This window comes from Caretta caretta, chromosome 7, assembly GCF_965140235.1.
Source record: "Caretta caretta isolate rCarCar2 chromosome 7, rCarCar1.hap1, whole genome shotgun sequence".
Lineage (NCBI taxonomy): Eukaryota > Metazoa > Chordata > Testudines > Cheloniidae > Caretta > Caretta caretta.
Window position 1 is genome coordinate 53,890,631 of NC_134212.1, and position 22,097 is coordinate 53,912,727.

Consider the following 22,097-nt stretch of genomic DNA (forward strand, 5'->3'; position numbering starts at 1 on the left):
CTTACCTGCTATTCTCTTCCTCTCTTCTCCCATTGGTTTGAAGTGCTACTGAGCTATACTGAAGGAGCACAACTAAATTCATAACTTTCTGATAGAGAGGAAGGAATGCTGAGTCCTGATACAGTGATTCATATCTTGCATTACAGGAGGTGCTACTTTTAACTAAGCCACCTCAGGATGGTTCCCCAGAATGTTAAATAAACAAGCCAAAAAGTAAGATGAGGATAACAACAGAAGAAGGGGAAGCGATCAGCAAACGATTTAGTCAAACCAAAGAATTCACACCAGATAAATCAAAGGGCTCTTGTCTTCCACAAAGGCTATATTCTTACTAAATTATGACTTTCCATATTTTGATTGAACTGATAAAAGCTTGCCAATTTTTTAAATGTGAAAAATATATATTCATCTACTTTCATTCTCAAAGAGCCGAAGCATTTTTACTCCAACTTTCCAAAAAGGAGACATTCATCTTTGACAGAAACTAAGCTTGAAAATTTCAGTCAGAAAGGTGAAAGTTTCGGAAAGTTATAAGCAACTGAAAATAAAAGGGTTAAAATGGAAATGCTGACACAGCCTTGGTTAGTGCAGTTGTTACAATTCCTGCTACAATCAATGCCAGTTTCTTCTCCTTCTCCTCACAAAGGTTAACCACTAAACTCCACTGAGGATCTGACAAGATTCGTATCCCAAGAGTACACAAAGCTATATTTTTAACAGCAGCAATAATTTACAACAGTGGCTTATAGTCACCAAAATGCATCAAGAAGTTTGCCCATCCTTCTCCTAGCTACTAATTCAGGTCCTGACCCTGTATGTACTTCAAGTTAAGCACATGCAAAAGACTTTGCAGGATCATGGCCTTAGCCCTGGTCTACACTAGGAGTTGAGGTCGAATTTAGCAGCGTTAAATCGATGTAAACCTGCACCCGTCCACACAATGAAGCCCTTTATTTCGACTTAAAGGGCTCTTAAAATCGATTTCCTTACTCCACCCCTGACAAGTGGATTAGCGCTTAAATCGACCTTGCCGGCTCGAATTTGGGGTACTGTGGACACAATTCGATGGTATTGGCCTCCGGGAGCTATGCCAGAGTGCTCCATTGTGACCGCTCTGGACAGCACTCTCAACTCAGATGCACTGGCCAGGTAGACAGGAAAAGAACCGCGAACTTTTAAATCTCATTTCCTGTTTGGCCAGCGTGGCAAGCTGCAGGTGACCATGCAGAGCTCATCAGCACAGGTGACCATGATGGAGTCCCAGAATCGCAAAAGAGCTCCAGCATGGACCGAACGGGAGGTACGGGATCTGATCGCTGTTTGGGGAGAGGAATCCGTGCTATCAGAACTCCGTTCCAGTTTTCGAAATGCCAAAACCTTTGTCAAAATCTCCCAGGGCATGAAGGACAGAGGCCATAACAGGGACCCGAAGCAGTGCCGCGTGAAACTGAAGGAGCTGAGGCAAGCCTACCAGAAAACCAGAGAGGCGAACGGCCGCTCCGGGTCAGAGCCCCAAACATGCCGCTTCTATGATGAGCTGCATGCCATTTTAGGGGGTTCAGCAACCACTACCCCAGCCGTGTTGTTTGACTCCTTCAATGGAGATGGAGGCAATACGGAAGCAGGTTTTGGGGACGAAGAAGATGATGAGGAGGAGGAGGTTGTAGATAGCTCACAGCAAGCAAGCGGAGAAACCGGTTTTCCCGACAGCCAGGAACTGTTTCTCACCCTGGACCTGGAGCCAGTACCCCCCGAACCCACCCAAGGCTGCCTCCTGGACCCAGCAGGCGGAGAAGGGACCTCTGGTGAGTGTACCTTTTAAAATACTATACATGGTTTAAAAGCAAGCATGTGAAAGGATTACTTTGCCCTGGCATTCGCGGTTCTCCTAGATGTACTCCTAAAGCCTTTGCAAAAGGTTTCTGGGGAGGGCAGCCTTATTGCGTCCTTCATGGTAGGACACTTTACCACTCCAGGCCAAAACATGTACTCGGGAATCATTGTAGAACAAAGCATTGCAGTGTATGTTTGCTGGCATTCAAACAACATCCGTTCTTTATCTCTCTGTGTTATCCTCAGGAGAGTGAGATATAATTCATGGTCACCTGGTTGAAATAGAGTGCTTTTCTTCAGGGGACACTCAGAGGAGCCCATTCCTGCTGGGCTCTTTGCCTGTGGCTAAACAGAAATGTTCCCCGCTGTTAGCCACAGGGAGGGGGGAAGGTTGAGGGGGTAGCCACGCGGTGGGGGGAGGCAAAATGCGACCTTGTAACGAAAGCACATGTGCTATGTATGTAAAGTTAACAGCAAGGTTTACCCTGAAAGAGTGTAGCCACTGTTTTATAAAATCTGTCTTTTTAAATACCGCTCTCCCTTTTTTTTTCTCCACCAGCTGCATGTGTTTCAATGATCACAGGATCTTCTCCTTCCCAGAGGCTAGTGAAGCTTAGAAAGAAAAAAAAAACGCACTCGCGATGAAATGTTCTCCGAGCTCATGCTGTCCTCCCACACTGACAGAGCACAGACGAATGCGTGGAGGCAAATAATGTCAGAGTGCAGGAAAGCACAAAATGACCGGGAGGAGAGGTGGCGGGCTGAAGAGAGTAAGTGGCGGGCTGAAGAGAGGGCTGAAGCTCAAATGTGGCGGCAGCGTGATGAGAGGAGGCAGGATTCAATGCTGAGGCTGCTGGAGGACCAAACCAGTATGCTCCAGTGCATGGTTGAGCTGCAGCAAAGGCAGCTGGAGCACAGACTGTCACTACAGCCCCTCTGTAACCAACCGCCCTCCTCCCCAAGTTCCATAGCCTCCACACCCAGACGCCCAAGAACGCGGTGGGGGGGCCTCCGGCCAACCAGCCACTCCACCACAGAGGATTGCCCAAAAAAAAGAAGGCTGTCATTCAATAAATTTTAAAGTTGTAAACTTTTAAAGTGCTATGTGGCATTTTCCTTCCCTCCTCCACCACCCCTCCTGGGCTACCTTGGTAGTCATCCCCCTATTTGTGTGATGAATGAATAAAGAATGCATGAATGTGAAGCAACAATGACTTAATTGCCTCTGCAAGCGGTGATTGAAGGGAGGAGGGGCGGGTGGTTAGCTTACAGGGAAGTAGAGTGAACCAAGGGGCGGGGGGTTTCATCAAGGAGAAACAAACAGAACTTTCACACCGTAGGCTGGCCAGTCATGAAACTGGTTTTCAAAGCTTCTCTGATGCGTACCGCGCCCTCCTGTGCTCTTCTAACCACCCTGGTGTCTGGCTGTGCGTAACCAGCAGCCAGGCGATTTGCCTCAACCTCCCACCCCGCCATAAAAGTCTCCCCCTTACTCTCACAGAGATTGTGGAGCACACAGCAAGCAGTAATAACAATGGGAATATTGGTTTCGCTGAGGTCTAAGCGAGTCAGTAAACTGCACCAGCGCGCCTTTAAACGTCCAAATGCACATTCTACCACCATTCTGCACTTGCTCAGCCTGTAGTTGAACAGCTCCTGACTACTGTCCAGGCTGCCTGTGTATGGCTTCATGAGCCATGGCATTAAGGGGTAGGCTGGGTCCCCAAGGATACATATAGGCATTTCAACATCCCCAACAGTTATTTTCTGGTCTGGGAAGAAAGTCCCTTCCTGCAGCTTTTGAAACAGACCAGAGTTCCTGAAGATGCGAGCGTCATGTACCTTTCCCGGCTATCCCACGTTGATGTTGGTGAAACGTCCCTTGTGATCCACCAGAGCTTGCAGCACTATCGAAAAGTACCCCTTGCTGTTTATGTACTCGGTGGCTTGGTGCTCCGGTGCCAAGATAGGGATATGGGTTCCGTCTATGGCCCCACCACAGTTAGGGAATCCCATTGCAGCAAAGCCATCCACTATGACCTGCACATTTCCTAGGGTCACTACCCTTGATATCAGCAGATCTTTGATTGCGTGGGCTACTTGCATCACAGCAGCCCCCACAGTAGATTTGCCCACTCCAAATTGATTCCCAACTGACCGGTAGCTGTCTGGCGTTGCAAGCTTCCACAGGGCTATCGCCACTCACTTCTCAACTGTGCGGGCTGCTCTCATCTTGGTATTCATGCGCCTCAGGGCAGGGGAAAGCAAGTCACAAAGTTCCATGAAAGTGCCCTTACGCATGCGAAAGTTTCGCAGCCACTGGGAATCATCCCAGACCTGCAACATTATGCGGTCCCACCAGTCTGTGCTTGTTTCCCGAGCCCAGAATCAGCGTTCCACAGCATGAACCTGCCCCATTAGCACCATGATGCATGCATTGGCAGGGCCCATGCTTTCAGAGAAATCTGTGTCCATGTCCTGATCACTCACGTGACCGCGCTGACGTCGCCTCCTCGCCCAGTATCGCTTTGCCAGGTTCTGGTGCTGCATATACTGCTGGATAATGCGTGTGGTGTTTAATGTGCTCCTAATTGCCAAAGTGAGCTGAGCGGCCTCCATGCTTGCCTTGGTATGGTGTCCGCACAGAAAAAAGGCGCAAAACGATTGTTTGCCCTTGCTTTCACGGAGGGAGGGAGGGAACGGGGGCCTGACGATATGTACCCAGAACCACCCGCGACAATGTTTTAGCCCCATCAGGCATTGGGATCTCAACCCAGAATTCCAATGGGCAGCGGAGACTGCGGGACCTGTGGGATAGCTATCCACAGTGCAATGCTCCGGAAGTCGACTCTAGCCTCGGTACTGTGGAAGCACTCCGCCAAGTTAATGCACTTAGAGCATTTTCTGTGGGGACACACACACTCGAATATATAAAACCGATTTCTAAAAAAAACGACTTCTATAAATTCGACCTTATTCCGTAGTGTAGACATACCCTTAGACTGTAAGCTCTTATGGGTAAGGAATCTCACCCCATTTGTGCTGCAAAACACCATTTACATTTATAAAATTAAATAAATAGATATCCTCAAATTCCATTCACTGCCATAGGTTGAACTTAAAAGAATCCAACTGTATTTTTGTATGGCTTGTGGTAGCACAGTACATGAAGGCTAGCTGGACATGTGCAAAGAACTGCTTTTACAAGGTTAAATACCAGTTTTTCTCAAACCTCCTAATTTATGCTTTTACTTCTTCTCCACTCCAAAGGCCCTTTAATGACATGCCCCAAGAGAAATGCACAGTTCCATTTCTTATACTGAAACATGTGAGCCCAGTTGAAATCATCATCTGTCACTAGGTTGCCTCCCCCATTCAGTAAGGGTCCCACACTTTCCCTGACCTTTTTCTTATTCCTAACGTACGTGTAGAAACCCTTCTTGTTACCCTTCATTTCCCCCTGCTAGTGCAACTCCAGTTGTGTTTTAGCCTTCCTGATTACACCCCTGAATGTTCGAGCAATATTTTTATACTCCTCCCTAGTCATCTGACCAAGTTTCCACTTCTTGTAAGCTTCCTTTTTGTGTTTAAGCTCACCAAAGATTTCACTGTTAAGCCAAGCTGGCCACCTGCCATATTTGCTATTCTTTCTGCATATCAGGATGGTTTGTTCCTGCACCCTCAATAAAGCTTCTTTAAAATACAGCCAGCTTTCCTGGACTCCTGTTCCCCCCATATTAGCCTCCCAGGGGATCCTGCCCATCAGTTCCCTAATGGAGTCAAAGCCTGCTTTTCTGAAGTCCAGGGTCCGTATTTTGCTACTCTCCTTTCTTCCTTTTGTGAGCATCCTGAACTCAACCATCTCATTGTCACTGCTCCCCAGGCTGCCACCCACTTCTACTTCCCCTACCAATTCTTCTCTGCTTGTAAGCAGGAGGTCAAGAGGAGAACGGCCCCTGGTTGGTTCCTCCAGTAGTTGCACCAGGAAGTTGTCCCCAACACTCTCCAAAAACTTCCTGGATTGTCTGTGTACTGCTGTATTGCTCTCCCAGCAAATGTCAGGTGACTATATGCTAAGAGTGCTCCAACATAAAATAGCCCTCCAATAATGTCATTTCAGTTTCTTTGGATGAGATTTTCTAACTCCTACTCCTCACAATGTCTGCTCTCTTCTCTTACCTCGATCCATAATTTATGTCCCAGCAATTCCAGCTGTCAAAGAGTGGGCACAGATAACAGCTTTTCTTTTCCCATACCCGAAGGGTCATAAAACCTACTGGAAGTCTTACCCACAAAGAAAATTGGTCCATCCATCTCTGACGCCTCTAGCATTGTGATGAGCTAAATCTTTAAAACCCTTTGTAGTCAGAGGCACATAACAGCAGACACTACTAGCCCTCTTCTGTCTTTTGCTTCTGTTAAAAAGTCAAGCTAAGCATACTAACCGGACAGTTTCGCAGGTCTCCCATGGTGCTGGCATTCTGCAGTAACTCTCCAAACATATCTGGAGTGGGTTTCTCTCGTCGCTCCAGCATGCAAATAGCTTGATTGCTTCAGTTCAAGGACAGCATAGAGGAGAAAAGTTTGTTAAAAAGTTGAATAAATACACATTTTCATTTAGCATTTATGCCATAATTAGAAAGCTGAAAAAGTAAAAACTATAATATTTTAAATTGCTTATTTTTGCAATTAATTTTTATTTATTTTGAAAATATTTTAATGTGTAAAACAGATATGTTTCAGTGGTAGATTCATGCATTTTCTGTGACTATGTTGCAGAAAGAAAATGGGAAGTTTAAAGAGAGATGATAGAAAACTCAAGTTTGGCTTCAAATTTGAGATTTTAAGAGAAAACTTAATAGAAATGTTTCAAGGAATATTTAACTTCCAATTAAAACACATTTTTACAGCAAATAAGTGCTTCCCTACAGAATTTGCAACCCAACCACACCAGTATTATGCTGTTGCACAAGACCTTCTAAAGGTAAAATCTTACAGATGAAATTATAAGCAACAGTGAAGCAGATATTTAATTGCACTGTTCAAGCTGAAAGATTGCAAAAAGGAAACAAACAGCATTAGTGGAAAAAAGTAAATTATATTTTAAATATCAGAGGGGTAGCTGTGTTAGTCTGGATCTGTAAAAGTGGCAAAGAGTCCTGTGGCACTTTACAGACTAACAGACGTATTGGAGCATAAGCTTTCGTGGGTGAATACCCACTTCATTGGATGCATATATTTTAAAGTTAACAGTTTTATTATAAGCAACGTGTAAGAACGTACATAAACCAAGCATGGTTTTTATGTTTATCATGTTCCTTCAAATGCTACAGTCCCAAATAAAAATTTTAATCTCCTTTGAAATTCTTATGACAAACATTAAATATTAATATTTTAAATGAATAAAACCATTCAGGTAAACAATGTCAGCCAGAAAGCTCACCTAAATGTTAGCAGCCACAAGGGGTAATACAGCATATGCTCACAACCCTTTTGATATACTATCAGCACTGGTCTACACTAGGAGTTGAGGTCGAATTTAGCAGCGTTCAATTGATTTAACCCTGCACCCGTCCACACGACAAAGGCCCCCCCCTTTTTTTCTTCTTTTTTTACTTAAAGGGCTCTTAAAATCGAATTTGGGGTACTGTGGAAGCAATTAGACAGTATTGGCCTCCGGGAGCTATCCCAGAGTGCTCCATTGTGACCGCTCTGGACAGCACTCTCAACTCAGATTCACTGGCCAGGTAGACAGAAAAAGGCCTGCAAACTTTTGAATCTCATTTCCTGTTAGGCCAGCGTGGCAAGCTGCAGGTGACCATGCAGAGCTCATCAGCAGAGGTGACCATGATGGAGTCCCAGAATCGCAAAAGAGCTCCAGCATGGACTGAACGGGAGGTACGGGATCTGACTGCTGTATGGGGAGAGGAATCTGTGCTATCAGAACTCCGTTCCAGTTTTCGAAATGTCAAAACATTTGTCAAAATCTCCCAGGGTATGAAGGACAGAGGCCATAACAGGGACCCAAACCAGTGGTGAGTGAAACTTAAAGAGGTGAGGCAAGCCTACCAGAAAACCAGAGAGGCAAATGGCTGCTCCGGGTCAGAGCCCCAAACATGCCGCTTCTATGATGAGCTGCATGCCATTTTAGGGGGTTCAGCAACCACTACCCCAACTGTGTTGTTTGACTCCTTTAATGGAGATGGAGGCAATACGGAAGCAGGTTTTGGGGATGAGGAAGATGATGAGGTTGTAGATAGCTCACAAGAAGCAAGCGGAGAAACCGTTTTTCCCAACAGCCAGGAACTGTTTCTCACCCTGGACCTGGAGCCAGTACCCCCCGAACCCTCACAAGGATGCCTCCCGGACCCACCAGGCGGAGAAGGGATCTCTGGTGAGTGTACCTTTTAAAATAGTATACATGGTTTAAAAGCAAGCGTGTTTAATGATTAATTTGCCCTGGCATTCACGGCCAGTACAGCTACTGGAAAAGTCTTAACGTGTCTGGGGATGGAGTGGAAATCCTCCAGGGACATCTCCATAAAGCTCTTCTGGATGTGCTCCCAAAGCCTTTGCAAAAGGTTTCTGGGGAGGGCAGCATTATTCCGTCCACCATGGTAGGACACTTTACCATGCCACGCCAGTAGCACATAGTCGGGAATCATTGCAGAACAAAGCATTGCAGTGTATGTTTGCTGGCGTTCAAACAACATCCATTCTGTATCTCTCTGTATTATCCTCAGGAGAGTGATATCATTCATGGTCACCTGGTTGAAATCGGGTGCTTTTATTAAGGGGACATTCAGAGGTGCCCGTTCCTGCTGGGCTGTTTGCCTGTGGCTGAACAGAAATGTTCCCCACTGTTAGCCACGGGGAGGGGCTAGGCACATGGTGGGGAGAGGCAAAATGCAGCCTTGTAACGAAAGCACATGTGCTATGTATGTAATGTTAACAGCAAGGTTTATCGTGAAAGAGTGTACCCATTGTTCTATAAAATGTGTCGTTTTTAAATACCGCTGTCCCTTTTATTTTCTCCACCAGCTGCATGTGTTTCAAGGATCACAGGATCTTCTCCTTCCCAGAGGCTAGCGAAGATTAGAAGGCAAAAAAAAAAATGCATTCGCAATTAAATGTTCTCTGAGCTCATGCTGTCCTTCCACACTGACAGAGCACAGACGAATGCATGGAGGCAGACAACGTCAGAGTGCAGGAAAGCATAAAATGACCGGGAGGAGAGGTGGCGGGCTGAAGATGAAAGGTGGCGGCAGCATCATGAGAGGAGGCAGGATTCAATGCTGAGGCTGCTGGAGGATCAAACTAATATGCTCCAGCGTATGGTTGAGCTGCAGGAAAGGCAACAGGAGCGCAGACCGCCACTACAGCCCCTGTGTAACCAACTGCCTTCCTCCCCAAGTTCCATAGCCTCCTCACCCAAACACCCAAGAATGCAGTGGGGGGGACCTCCGGACACCCAGCCACTCCACCTCAGAGGATTGCCCAAGCAACAGAAGGCTGGCATTCAATAAGTTTTAAACTTTTAAAGTGCTGTGTGGCCTTGTCCTTCCCTCCTCCACCACCCCTCCCTGGCTACCTTGGCAGTTATCTCCCTATTTGTGTGATGAATTAATAAAGAATGCATGAATGTGAAGCAACAATGACTTTATTGCCTCTGCAAGCAGTGATCGAAGGGAGGAGGGGAGGATGATTAGCTTACAGGGAAGTAGAGTGAACCAAGGGCAGGGGGGTTCATCAAGGAGAAACAAACAGAACTTTCACACCATAGCCTGGCCAGTAATGAAACTAGTTTTCAAAACTTCTCTGATGCGCACCGCACCCTCCTGTGCTCTTCTAACCACCCAGGTGTCTGACTGCGCGTAACCAGCAGCCAGGCGATTTGCCTCAACCTCCCACCCCGCCATAAAAGTCTCCCCCTTACTCTCACAGAGATTGTGGAGTGCACAGCAAGCAGTAATAACAATGGGAATATTGGTTTCGCTGAGGTCTAAGTGAGTCAGTAAACTGCGCCAGCGTGCTTTTAAACGTCCAAATGCACATTCTACCACCATTCTGCACTTGCTCAGCCTGTAGTTGAACAGCTCCTGACTACTGTCCAAGCTGCCTGTGTATGGCTTCATGAGCCATGGCATTAAGGGATAGGCTGGGTCCCCAAGGATAACTATAGGCATTTCAACATCCCCAACAGTTATTTTCTGGTCTGGGAAGAAAGTCCCTTCCTGCAGCTTTTCAAACAGACCAGAGTTCCTGAAGATGTGAGCGTCATGTACCTTTCCTGGCCATCCCACGTTGATGTTGGTGAAACGTCCCTTGTGATCCACCAGAGCTTGCAGCACCATTGAAAAGTACCTCTTGTGGTTTATGTACTCGCCGGCGTGGTGCCCCGGTGCCAAGATAGGGATATGGGTTCCGTCTATGGCCCCACCACAGTTAGGGAATCCCATTGCAGCAAAGCCATCCACTATGACCTGCACATTTCCCAGGGTCACTACCCTTGATATCAGCAAATCTTTGATTGCGTTGGCTACTTGCATCACAGCAGCCCCCACAGTAGATTTGCCCACTCCAAATTGATTCCCGACTGACCGGTAGCTGTCTGGCATTGCAAGCTTCCACAGGGCTATTGCCACTCGCTTCTCAACTGTGAGGGCTGCTCTCATCTTGGCATTCTTGCGCCTCAGGGCAGGGGAAAGCAAGTCACAAAGTTCCATGAAAATGCCCTTACGCATGCGAAAGTTTTGCAGCCACTGGGAATCGTCCCAGAACTGCAACACTATGTGGTCCCGCCAGTCTGTGCTTGTTTCCTGGGCCCAGAATCGGCGTTCCACGGCATGAACCTGCCCCGTTAGCACCATGATGCCCGCATTGCCAGGGCCCGTGCTTTGAGAGAAGTCTGTGTCCATGTCCTCATTACTCTCGTCACCTCGCTGATGTCGCCTACTCACCCGGTTTCGCTTTGGCAGGTTCTGGTGCTGCATATACTGCTGGATAATGTACGTGATGTTTTATGTGCTCCTAATTGCCAAAGTGATCTGAGTGGCCTCCATGCTTGTCGTGGTATGGTGTCTGCACAGAAAAAAGGCGTGGAATGATTGTCTACCGTTGGTCTGATGGAGGGAGGGGCGACGGGCGACTGACAACATGGTTTACAGGGTTGGCTGACAGGGAATTAAAATCAATGAAGGGGGTGGCTTTACATCAAGGAGAAACAAAAACAACTGTCACACAGAATGGCCCCCTCAAGGATTGAACTCAAAACCCTGGGTTTAGCAGGCCAATGCTCAACCCAATGCTCAACCCACTGAGCTATCCCTCCCGCCCCGGTATTTCAGGCAGGACTGAATCTCCCTTAAACTTTTCAAGGTGCCCTTGACAGACCTCACCAAAACAATTGTCGGCTGTTGATTTCACAGAGGGAGGGAGGGGGGAGCAAATGAATACAAAACAAATGTGGTGTATTTCTTGTTTTGATCCACTTCATCTATCTTTTACATCTTTGGCTGGCAGCAGAGGGTGCAGTAGGACCGCTAGCCATCCTCATCTCCTGGCTACATGGCAGAAGACAGTGCAATAGGACTGCTAGCCAACCTCATCTCCTGCCTGCTCGCCATACGACGGTACAATAGAACTGCCGGCAGGACTAAAGAGAATGACCTGGTTGAGTCACTCCTCTTTTAGTCCCTGCGTCCATGTCTGCCCAGGCGCTCCTGACTGACCTTACTGAGGCGGCCAGGAGCACCTCGGACATGACGACGACAGTTATGAGGCCTATTGCACTGTCTGCTGCGACAAGGCAATGAGCTGCTACTGTGTAGCTATGCAGTACCGTGTCTGCCAGCACGCAGGAGATGTACGGTGACAGTGAGCTGAGCGGGCTCCATGCTTGCCGTGGTATGGCATCTGCACAGTTAACTCAGGAAAAAAGGGGCGAAACAATTGTCTGCCGTTGCTTTCACGGAGGGAGGGAGGGCCTGATGACGTACCCAGAACCACCTGCGACAATGTTTTTGCCCCATTAGGCATTGGGATCTCAACCCAGAATTCCAGTGGGAGGCGGAGACTGTAGGAACTGTGGGATAGCTACCCACAGTGCAACGCTCCGGAAGTCGACGCTAGCCTCGGTACTGTGGAAGCACTCCGCCAAGTTAATGCACTTAGAGCATTTTGTGTGGGGACACACACAATCAACTATATAAAAACGATTTCTAAAAAACCGACTTCTATAAATTGAACCTAATTTCGTAGCATAGACATACCCTCAGTCACAATTTCCCCCCACTGATTTGCATGACAGAAGCTATTTCTGATTTTCAAGACAGTATCCAAATCCCTTTTCACTCCTCCATTGCATGGCTTTTATCCTGGGCTGCAGGTGGGCAGTTAATTTATTTCCATCTCAATCAGGCTTTCGATAGATGGTAACCTCAGCCTTTTATCATCTCTGGTCAGTTTCTTGTAGATAATCATTTGTGTCACCAGCATTTGGAGAAAGGAAAACGTGCTATTTTCCTAAACTATTAGATGGCTGGAGCCAAGGCTTTATGCATTTTCTTTTTTATTTATTTGGAGCAAATATTTTTAGCTATTATTTTTATTCATTCATTTATTCTTTTAGTTTCCTTTTCATGGTAGTCTGTATGTTATATCATCAGGTTTAATGACACTAAACCATAACTGATTTACCAAGAGAGGATAAGAGGAATGCTTAAGGGCCTCTAGATTTTTAGCTCTATTTATCATACAGAATAATGTGTACATAATTTACTTTCTTGCTCTCAGGATAAGACATCTGACTGAATTAAGTGTAAAATGTTTTCTTATAATTCCAAGAGAACATGCAAAGTAGGAATAATGCTGATAAGTTATATTGTCTACTTATTTAAGCTGGTTATCTATGAAGTGGTTTTCATCTAGAGGGGCAAGAAGAATAAGTAAACTAGTGTTTAACAATTCAATGCACCTTCTATAGGCTTAACAAGTGGATACCTCCCCTTTTTAGGGTTTCCTTTTGGCTGATATTGCTTTTAGTGTATTTGTTCATCAAATAACTAATTAGCCAGAAAACTCATTTGGGGAATTTTAAAAAATTATTCGTTGTTTTATGTGCTCCTGACAGTCAGGCTTCCACCGTTCAACACTGACAGCTCTTAGATAACTTCATGTGCAGAAACAACATGAAGCTGCTGTCTGAAGCTGAAAGTTAAAACAATAACTCAGTTTTCCACTTAAATATTTATTGATACATCGTAGTCTAAATGTAGTACTAGGATTTTACAGGTAAATCTCTGTTTAAACTGAAAGCCCTATAATGAGATTGTAATACTGTTAGGAACAAAGATAAAGTAGCTTTGCAACAGAAACAGTGTTGAAATAATCTTACAGGAAGGATTTCATGCATATGAACCACAGAAATGCTGGTTTAAAAAAAATTGGTTTAATGCTCATGAAAGTGAACCTGAACTGAACTACCCTTTGATATTTCAGTTCAGCCTACCACACAGTTCTACCAATGTAATTCAATCTTGGCCTTAATTACTCTTTTCTGTTCCAGTTCTGGGCACCACAGCTGTCAATGTTCTTCAGCCCTGAACTGTAGTACTACTCCTTTCCAGCCCTGTTCCCTAACACAGCTCTTCAAGTTCCTGTTTCTCTGTTCTATGTAACTCCCTGCCATAAACAGTCCTCTATCTCTACAGCTCTGTCAATACACCTAAATTCTTGATCTACATCTAATCTCCATCCTAATCTTCTGTCCCACAGAAGCCTTATGTTCCAGACCACAGCTATCCTCCACTAATAATGAGCAGAGAACGTTCTGTATGTCGAATTATGTGACAGTGCAGAAAAATACCATGACCAAGGTGCTACTGTAAACAAGGTAAACTCTTTTCCCATATAAAACCCCAGACTCACCAGAGTGAAGTGGTGGAGATGTAATGTACCATCTGGATAAAAGGCAGAGGGTCAGAGGTGGCACCACAGCTGGTACAGACACACTAAAACAGGAAGGGAAAGTAATACCATGAGAAGGCTAAACTGATGAGTCCATGTCACGTATTGTGTGCCTAGGGTTGCCACCTTTCTAACTGCAGGTAAACGAAACCCTGAGGGCCTGCCCCCATGCACTTCTTCCCCTGCCCCCCAAGGCTCCACCCTCATTACTCTCTCCTCTCCCCCTCCCCCCCATGTCACTCACTGGATCCGATCAAGGAGCCTGGCTGCAGGTAGGAGGCAGTTCCACCTGAGCAGAGACTGGCACAGGTTAATGACCCGGCGTGTCCCCCTGCCCCATAAATTAGAGTTGCCAGGTCCCCAAAAACTGGACACCTGGCAACCCTAAATGGCACCCGGACACAGAAGCCAAAAACTGGACTGTCCAAGTATAAACCGGATGGGTGGCAATCCTAGCTGTGCCTGTCTGACATTTCTTCAGACATGATGCCAGATTTCTGAGGAACTAAACCTAAATGGGGAGTGGGTGCTTTGTGTAAAAAGATACCACTATTTCACCTGTTCAAACAAGGTCATTGCAAACTTCTGGTGAGAAATGCAGTGCTGAGCAGTGCAGATGTCTTCTTTTGACTCATCCGCAATGTGGAAATGAATCCGCATCAAGAGATTCTCCTATCCCGAAAGGAGGAAAAAAGTGAAAAAGTTGGTAATTTGTAATGTAAACAAACGAAAATTAATTACACATAACTCACTACAATATCTCAGAAATACTAAAATAATGCTGTGTTAAAAAGTGACATTTTACAACAGGATGGAGTGCTCTTCCCAACATCCTAAATGCATTTAGGAACTAAAGAGGTTGGCATTTCATTGATATTAAACAAAATAGCTACGTGTATTTTATCTGGAATGCTACACCAATTAACCTTTTTATTTATTTACTAGCCTATCTGCAGGTTCTATCATTTGTTCTGACAAATTCGCAAATGTCAATGGTTTGGCTTAAGTGAAATGGGCACAGCAGCTCTGTGGTGTTTAAACAGTGGGCTGACACTGTCTGGAAGACAACAGCCTAACTGCAGGCTCATCATCCTGGAGTAACTCTTATTAATTATTGTATAATCAATGGATTTTACACTGTGCACCCAAAACTTGGTATGAAAGGGAACTTTATAACAAAGAGCTAGACAACTAATGGAGAGGCAGATGAAATTCTGCAAGAAGCAAGAGTACTGAACACAATCTGTCTCATGAGCACTGATACCTAGAGGTTATTTCAAACAACTCCCTCCGTTCTCTGCATCCTAGAAGCTCTTGTTTCAGGATCCCTCCCAGTACGTCAACATGGATTTATGGTAAGAAGGCCACAGATACCTCTATTAGTATTGTTTTAACTATTTAACTTGACCAGCTTGGACAGATAGGAGAAAGGCCACAGAGGACTCGGTATCTGGACACAGATTAAGCATTAGGCACAGACTCCCAAATTCAGGGTGCCATCTTGTGCTGCAGGAACTAAGCATTCAGTTCCCCTCAACCCCAAAAGCAAGTCTATGCCTACACTGCACTTCTGTCGCTAAAACTTTTGTCCCTCAGGGTGTGAAACCCCCCACCCCCGAACGACCAAAGTTTTAACGCTGGAAAGCCTCTGTGTGGACACCACTTTGTCAGCCGGAAACGCTCTCCCACTGATGAAGTTACGGCCCCGGTGACAAAAAGCAGCTAAGCTGAGTACCTAACAATGGCATGGTTGTAGTGGCACAGTCACACCGTTGTAAGGTGCGCAGAGTAGACATAGCCTAAGTCTCTAGTCCTAATGATTGCAAAGAAAACCTTGAAAAGGTTAACTGAGTGCAAAGCAATGGAGTGATGTCTGCCCTAGCGGTTGTCCATACAGGAAAGTTTGATCAGTTATACTCCTAGAATTATACGAGTATTATAGTTAAACCAACATCAGCATCTATGTGGGCACCCTTATTGCAGCATAAGGGTATGTCTACACTACAGTGGCTGCAGCAGCATTGCTACGGCACTGCAGTTGTGCCACTGTAGCACTATACTGTAGGTGCTTCCTACACCAGAAGACGACGTTTTTCCCATTGATGTAGTAAACCTGCCTCTTCAAGATGCGGTAGCTAGGTCAGCAGAACTCTTCTGTCAACCAAGAGCTTGCCTACACTTAAAATACTACAGCAGCACAACTGCATTGCTGCAACTCCCCAGTGTAGATACTGCTTAGGGTGATGGGAGGGACTCTCCCCTCAGTGTAGGTAATCCCCCACCTCCCACAGAGTGGTAGCTAGGTTGATGGAAGTATTCTTGGTATGGATTTTTCGGGGGGTATGGATTTTTCATACTCCTCCTGACAGACGCTGTTAAAACAAAAAAACAGTTATCTACTTTTCATAACTCCTGTTCTTTGAGATGTGTTGCTCACGTCCATTCCATTCTAGGTCTGTGCAGGCCCACGTGCACAGTTGTTGGAGATTTTTGCCTTAGTGGTATCCGTACGGCTGGCTGTGGCGCTCTCTGGAGTGCCGTGCTCATGCGGCGGTATATCAGGCACCACCAACCCTATGCCCTCTCAGTTCCCTCTTGCTGAAAATGCCGACAAAGGGGCAGGAGGGTGGGTAATGGAATCAACATGAGCAACACATCTTGAAGAACAACAATTACGAAAAGTAGATAACCATTTTTTCTTCGAGTGCTTGCTCCTGTCGATTCCATTGTAGGTGACTCACAAGCAGTACCAATGGAGACGGGCTCGGAGTTCATGGTCTTGCAGCACTGTTCTGCCAAAGCCAGCGTCTTTGTGAGCTTGATGTGTAAGTGCATAATGAGATGCGAACATGTGGATGGACAACCAGGTCGCAGCCCGCCAGATTTCTTGGATTGGCACCTGTTCCAGGAAGGCTACTGATGACACCTGTGCCCCTAGCCAACTGAGCCGTCACGATCGCCGGCGGGGGCACCTGAGTCAACTCACAACAGTAGCAGATGCAGGCTATGATCCATGACGATATTCTCTGGGCAGATAGTTATTGGAGACTTTTGCCTTAGTGGTATCCATAGGGCCAGCTGTGGCATCCTCTGGAGTGCCACGCTTATGCCACGGTATATCAGGCGCCGCCAGCCCTGCGCCCTCTCAGTTCCCTCTTGCCAAAAACGCCGACAGAGGAGCAGGAGGATGGGTAATGGAATGGACGTGAGCAGCACATCTCGAAGAACAACAGTTACAAAAGGAAGGTAACCGTTTTTTCTTCTTCGAGCGTTTGCTCATGTCAATTCCACTCTATGTGAAACCAGCATCATCCCAGGTCCGCTGGGTAAGTTCATAGTGGGATGTGAAGGTATGGACCGACGACTAGGTGGCCGCCCTACAGATGACCTGGATAGGCATTTGGGCCAAAAAGACTGCCGAAGAGGCCTGGGCTCTGGTAGAGTGGGCGGTGATGATTGCTGGGGAGGCAACTTTGCTTGATCATAGCAAAAGAGAATGCAGGCAGTGATCAAGGTGGAAATTCTCTGAGAGGAAACAGGTTGACCTTTCATCCTGTCGGCGACAGTGACAAATAATTGCGCCGACTTGCAAAATGGCTTGGTCCTTTCAAGGTAGAAGGCCAGAGCCCTCCAGACGTCCAGGGCATGTAGCCTGCATTCCTCCTCCGACTTATGTGGCTTCAGAAAGAAGACCAATAAGTAACTTAGGAAGAAGAGAGCAGGAAGTCAAAGGCTCGAAGGGGAGACCTGTGAGACATGACAGTACCAGATTCAAGTCCCATGGAGGAACAGGATCTCTGACTTGTGGGTAGGGGCTCTCCACACCTATCACTGGCTGTGATATCCTGAGACAAAACCGACCTGCCTTTGAGTGGTGGGTGGAAGGCGAGATGGCTGCTAGATGGACCTTGATGGATGAAAGCAACAAGCCCTGAAGCTTGAGGTGCAGGAAGTAGTCTAGAATGCTCTGCAACGGGGCTCGCTTGGGACAGACCCCCTTATTCGCCATCCAGCAGGTGAATCACTTCCATTTGGCCAAGTAGCTGGCCGTGGTGGAGGGCTTTCTACCGCACAACAGGACTCGCTGGACCTTGGACGAGCACTGCCTTCTTGTGTGTTTAGCCACACAGCAGCCAAGCTGTCAGACGAAGCACCCCCAGGTTCGGGTGCAGGAGACTGCTGTGGTTCTGGGACAACAAGTCCACCCTGAGTGGCATCTGGAACAGGGTCACCACCGAGAGGTCCAGCAGCGTGCTGAATCAGTGATGGCGTGGCAACGCTGGCGCTATGAGGATGACCTTCACCCTGTCCTGCTTGATCTTCATGAGGACCCTGTGCAGTAACAGCACAAGAGGGAAGACGTACATCAGAGCCCCCGACCATGGGAGCAGGAAGGCATCTGACAAGGATCCCCGGCCCCTGCCCTGGAACGAGCAGAAGACCTGGCATTTTCTGTTCTGCCTGAACACGAATAGGTCCACCTGGGGAGTTCCCCACCTGTGGAAGATAGAACTGACCACCTCCAGGTGAAGGGACCACTCTTGGGGAGATGAGAATGTTCTGCTGAGGCAATCCACCCAAGTGTTCCTGGGCCCTGGGAGGTGAGCAGCCGCAAGATGGATGTTCATGCTGCAGGCAAAAATCTCAGAGCCAGAGTGCTTCCTGCCATAAGGCAGATGATCTGGCTCCCTCCTGCTTGTTGATATAGAAGACCGTGGCCACATTGTCTGCTAGGACCTGAACCACCCCACCTTGTAAGTGAGGCTGAAAGGCCTGGCAGGCTAGGCAAACCACCCTGAGCTCCCTGACATTAATGTGCAGGGACAAATCGCGACTGGACCAATGGCCTTGAGTACTCAAATCACCCAGGACCAAAGCGTCAGAGATGAGAGTCAGTCACCAATGAGATTGGGGCCGCAAAGGGGACTTCCTCCAGCACTGACATGGGGTCTTGCTACCAGGTAAGAGACAACAGTATGCCGTCTGGAATCCTGATCACCTGGGTCCATACTGTGCTGGTTGGGGACATAGACCGACACTGGCCACACCTGCAGGGGCCTGAGACAGAGTCATGCATGCCAGACCACATAAGTGCATGCTGCCATATGACCCAACAATCTCAGGCACGTGTGGGCAGTAGTGAATGGTTGGGCATGCAGAGATGAGACGAGGTCCACCATGGCCTCGGGGAGGAAGGCTCTGGCTCAAGCGGAGTCGAGTACCGCCCCAATGAACTCTATGCATTGCACTGGGGTGAGGGTTGACTTTTTTTCGTTTATTATCAGGCCCAAGTCACTGCAGGTGGAACAGACCAGATCGAGACGCCTCCACACCTAATCTGAGGACCGGATGCTCATCAACCAGTTGTCGAAGCACAGGTACTTTTTGACTCCCTGACATCGCAGGTAAGTGGCCACTGGTGCTATACACTTCGTGAAAACTCTCAGGGCTAACGAGGGACCAAAGGGCATCGCTGTGACCTGGAAATGGCGCTGGCCCAACGTGAAACAGAGGAAACGTCGGTGCCCCAGGAATATAGAAATAGGGAAACACACATCATTTAAATCGAGGGCGGCATACCAGTCTTCCAGACCCAGGGAGGGGATGATGGAGCCCAGGGAAATCATATGAAACTTCAACTTTTTGAGAGATGATTTGTTGAGGTGGCAAAGGTCTAGGGTAAGTTTGAGGTCCCCTTTTGCCTTCGGAATGAAGTAGTAATGGGAGTAAAATCCTCTCCCTTCCATGTCCTGCGGAACCCTCTTCCACTTCCCCTAGGCTCAGGAGGTTTTTGACCTCCTGAACAAAGGGTTGCTCGTGAGAAGGGTTCCTGAAGAGGGATGGGGAAGGAGGATAGAAGGGTTGGTCAGCTACAAACTGCAGCATATAGCCTAACAAGGCTGTCGAGCACCCAGAGGTCCAAGGTGATATTGGACCAGGCTGACCAGAAAGGGTGGAGGCAGTTGAGGAAGATGGGGAACAGATATGGTGAAGTGACTGGGGCATCATCCTCGGACACACCCTCAAAATGACTGCTTCTGGCTGCCTTGATCCCAAGAAGGAGCAGGCTGGGCAGGTGGACGAGACGTTGCTTAAACCCCATCTTTGTCCTTTTCGTAGGAGCCGGAACAAGGGGTACCCCAAGACCTCGACAACGGTGGAGGCAGAGGGGGACAGACCAGCTTTCTGGCCTGCTGAGGAGTCTGTAGGCCTAAGGAGCGGAGGGTGGCCTAGGAGTCTTTAAGGCCCTGTAACCTAGCATCAGTCAGTCAGCTCCAAGAAGAGCCCCGTTCCCTCAAAAGGGTCCCTGGAGGGTGGATTGCATCTCCTGGGACAGTCCGGAAGTCTGTAACCAGGAGCTACGCCTCATGGCTATTGCAGAGGCGACCACCCTAGACGCCGAGTCCATGAAGTCCCAGGCCATCTGGAGGACACCCCTGGCTACCACCCTCCCTCTTCTATGAGAAAGGCGAACTCCTGTGGGAGGCTCTCTTTGAACTTGCCAATAGAATCCCACAGGTTAGAATAGAATATCAGGGTTGGAAGGGACCTCAGGAGGTCATCGAGTCCAATCCCCTGCTCAAAGCAGGACCAATCCCCAACTAAATCAAATTGTATCTTCCAAGTAGGGCCTGATGGGTAGAGACCCTAAATTGGAGGCTTGTTGTTGAATATTTTTTTCTGCCAAATAAGTCTAACCTCTTGGCATCTTTATTTTTGGGGGTGCCACTCACCTGACCCTGCCTGTCTCTGTAATTGATGGCAGATATGACAAGGGACCCTGCAAGAGGGTGCAGGTATAGGAATTCAAACCTGATGTTTGTCTGAATCGGTAACCGACAATTGGTCCGAGGGGGGCATTGGCATGATCGGCATGCCCCAAGCACTCCAATAGGGCAATTGCACTGGCCACCGGCCCTGCTGCCAGGATGGCATTGCGGAGGTGGACACAACCTCAGGAGCCCAGTCACAGCGGTGCTGTCTCAGAGAGGGGCTGAACTCCCTCTCCGTGCCAGAGGAATCCTCCTCTGGTGACCGCAGCGGGGCTGTGGACACCTGAGTCCGGTGGCTAACCATCACTGTGGATGAACAGAACCTTGAATAGGCAGATTGGTGCCGGGAGTAGGGGGATCAGCACCACGTTGCGGAACGTACCTGTGGTCTAGGTGATGGCAATTGACATCGTGGAGATAGTTGGCAGAAGGATGACCAGTGCCAACCACATGGTGACCAGCACCTCCCTCTGGATGAGTCTCGTTGAGAAGGCAGAGACCAGGAGTGAAGTGCCAATAATCTGAAGCAGTGAACCAGTGACCTGGGGTGTGGTCACAAAGAGCTCTACCTCGGCTCTGGAGACTGGCGGCGTTCACTCACCTTCTGAGAGGCTTTCTGAAAGGCTCCTTGTAGGGAGCCTTTTCTGGGTCCATCGCAGCATGCAGTGCCAGCTGCAATGGGAAGGCATTGACTCTGCCATGAGTGTGGGTCCCTTACTGCTCCCTGGAGATGGTGACGGATCCCCTGGGGGGGGGGGGGGTAGGAGGTCCCCTAGGGGATGTACCTCATGTAGCTCCTGGGTGGGCAGGCAGCCATAACAGGGTCCTTTACCCAATGCCCCATGGGCCTTCTTGCTTGGTGCTGGGTCCCGCTTTTTTTACTTCTTTACTGGCAAAGGGGAATGGTGCCAAGTAGAGCCTGGTGCTGGGGGTGCACAACGCACTGAGACCAAAGTACTGGGAGTTGAATCCAGCTGGGACGGCTCCAAGGCTAGGCGGAGAGCAGCCTCCATGAGGAGGGCTCTCAAACGGATGTTGCATTCTTTTTGTGTCCTGGGATACAAGTTCTTACAGATTCAACACTTTTCTTTTATATGCAATCCCCCCAAGCACTTCAGACAGCTGCCATGGGGGTCACTAACAGGCATAGACCTATTATAGTCAGAGCACGGATTAAAATCCGGAGACCAGGGCATGCTCTGCCTGGGGCAAAGTCCCCATGGGACCCTAACTTACTAACTACAGCGAAGAAGGAAACTACTGACCACTTGCTAGGCAAGAGAGAGAGACACTCCAACCAACATTAGGGTAGGGATAGGATACAGAGGGACCTAGACAAATTGGAGGATTGGGCCAAAAGAAATCTGATGAGGTTCAACAAGGACAAGTGCTGAGTCCTGCACTTAGGACGGAAGAATCCCATGCACCGCTACAGACTAGGGACCAAATGGCTAGGCAGCAGTTCTGCAGAGAAGGACCTCGGCGTGACAGTGGACGAGAAGCTATATATGAGTCAACAGTGTG

The 22,097-nt window shown here is 47.8% G+C and overlaps 1 protein-coding gene across 12 annotated transcripts in view; it reads right to left on the bottom strand.

The window, feature by feature from the left end:
* USP54 (ubiquitin specific peptidase 54) overlaps nucleotides 1–22,097 on the bottom strand; it is a 270,452-nt gene that overhangs the window by 86,881 nt on the left and 161,474 nt on the right. For all 12 annotated transcript variants that reach the window (XM_075130691.1, XM_075130690.1, XM_075130688.1 and 9 more), the window contains 3 exons: nucleotides 14,359–14,472; nucleotides 13,762–13,844; nucleotides 6,279–6,384 (listed from right to left, as the gene is read on the bottom strand). In XM_075130691.1, coding sequence (XP_074986792.1) covers nucleotides 6,279–6,384; nucleotides 13,762–13,844; nucleotides 14,359–14,472 — 303 coding nt within the window. The remainder of the gene's footprint in view (nucleotides 1–6,278; nucleotides 6,385–13,761; nucleotides 13,845–14,358; nucleotides 14,473–22,097) is intronic.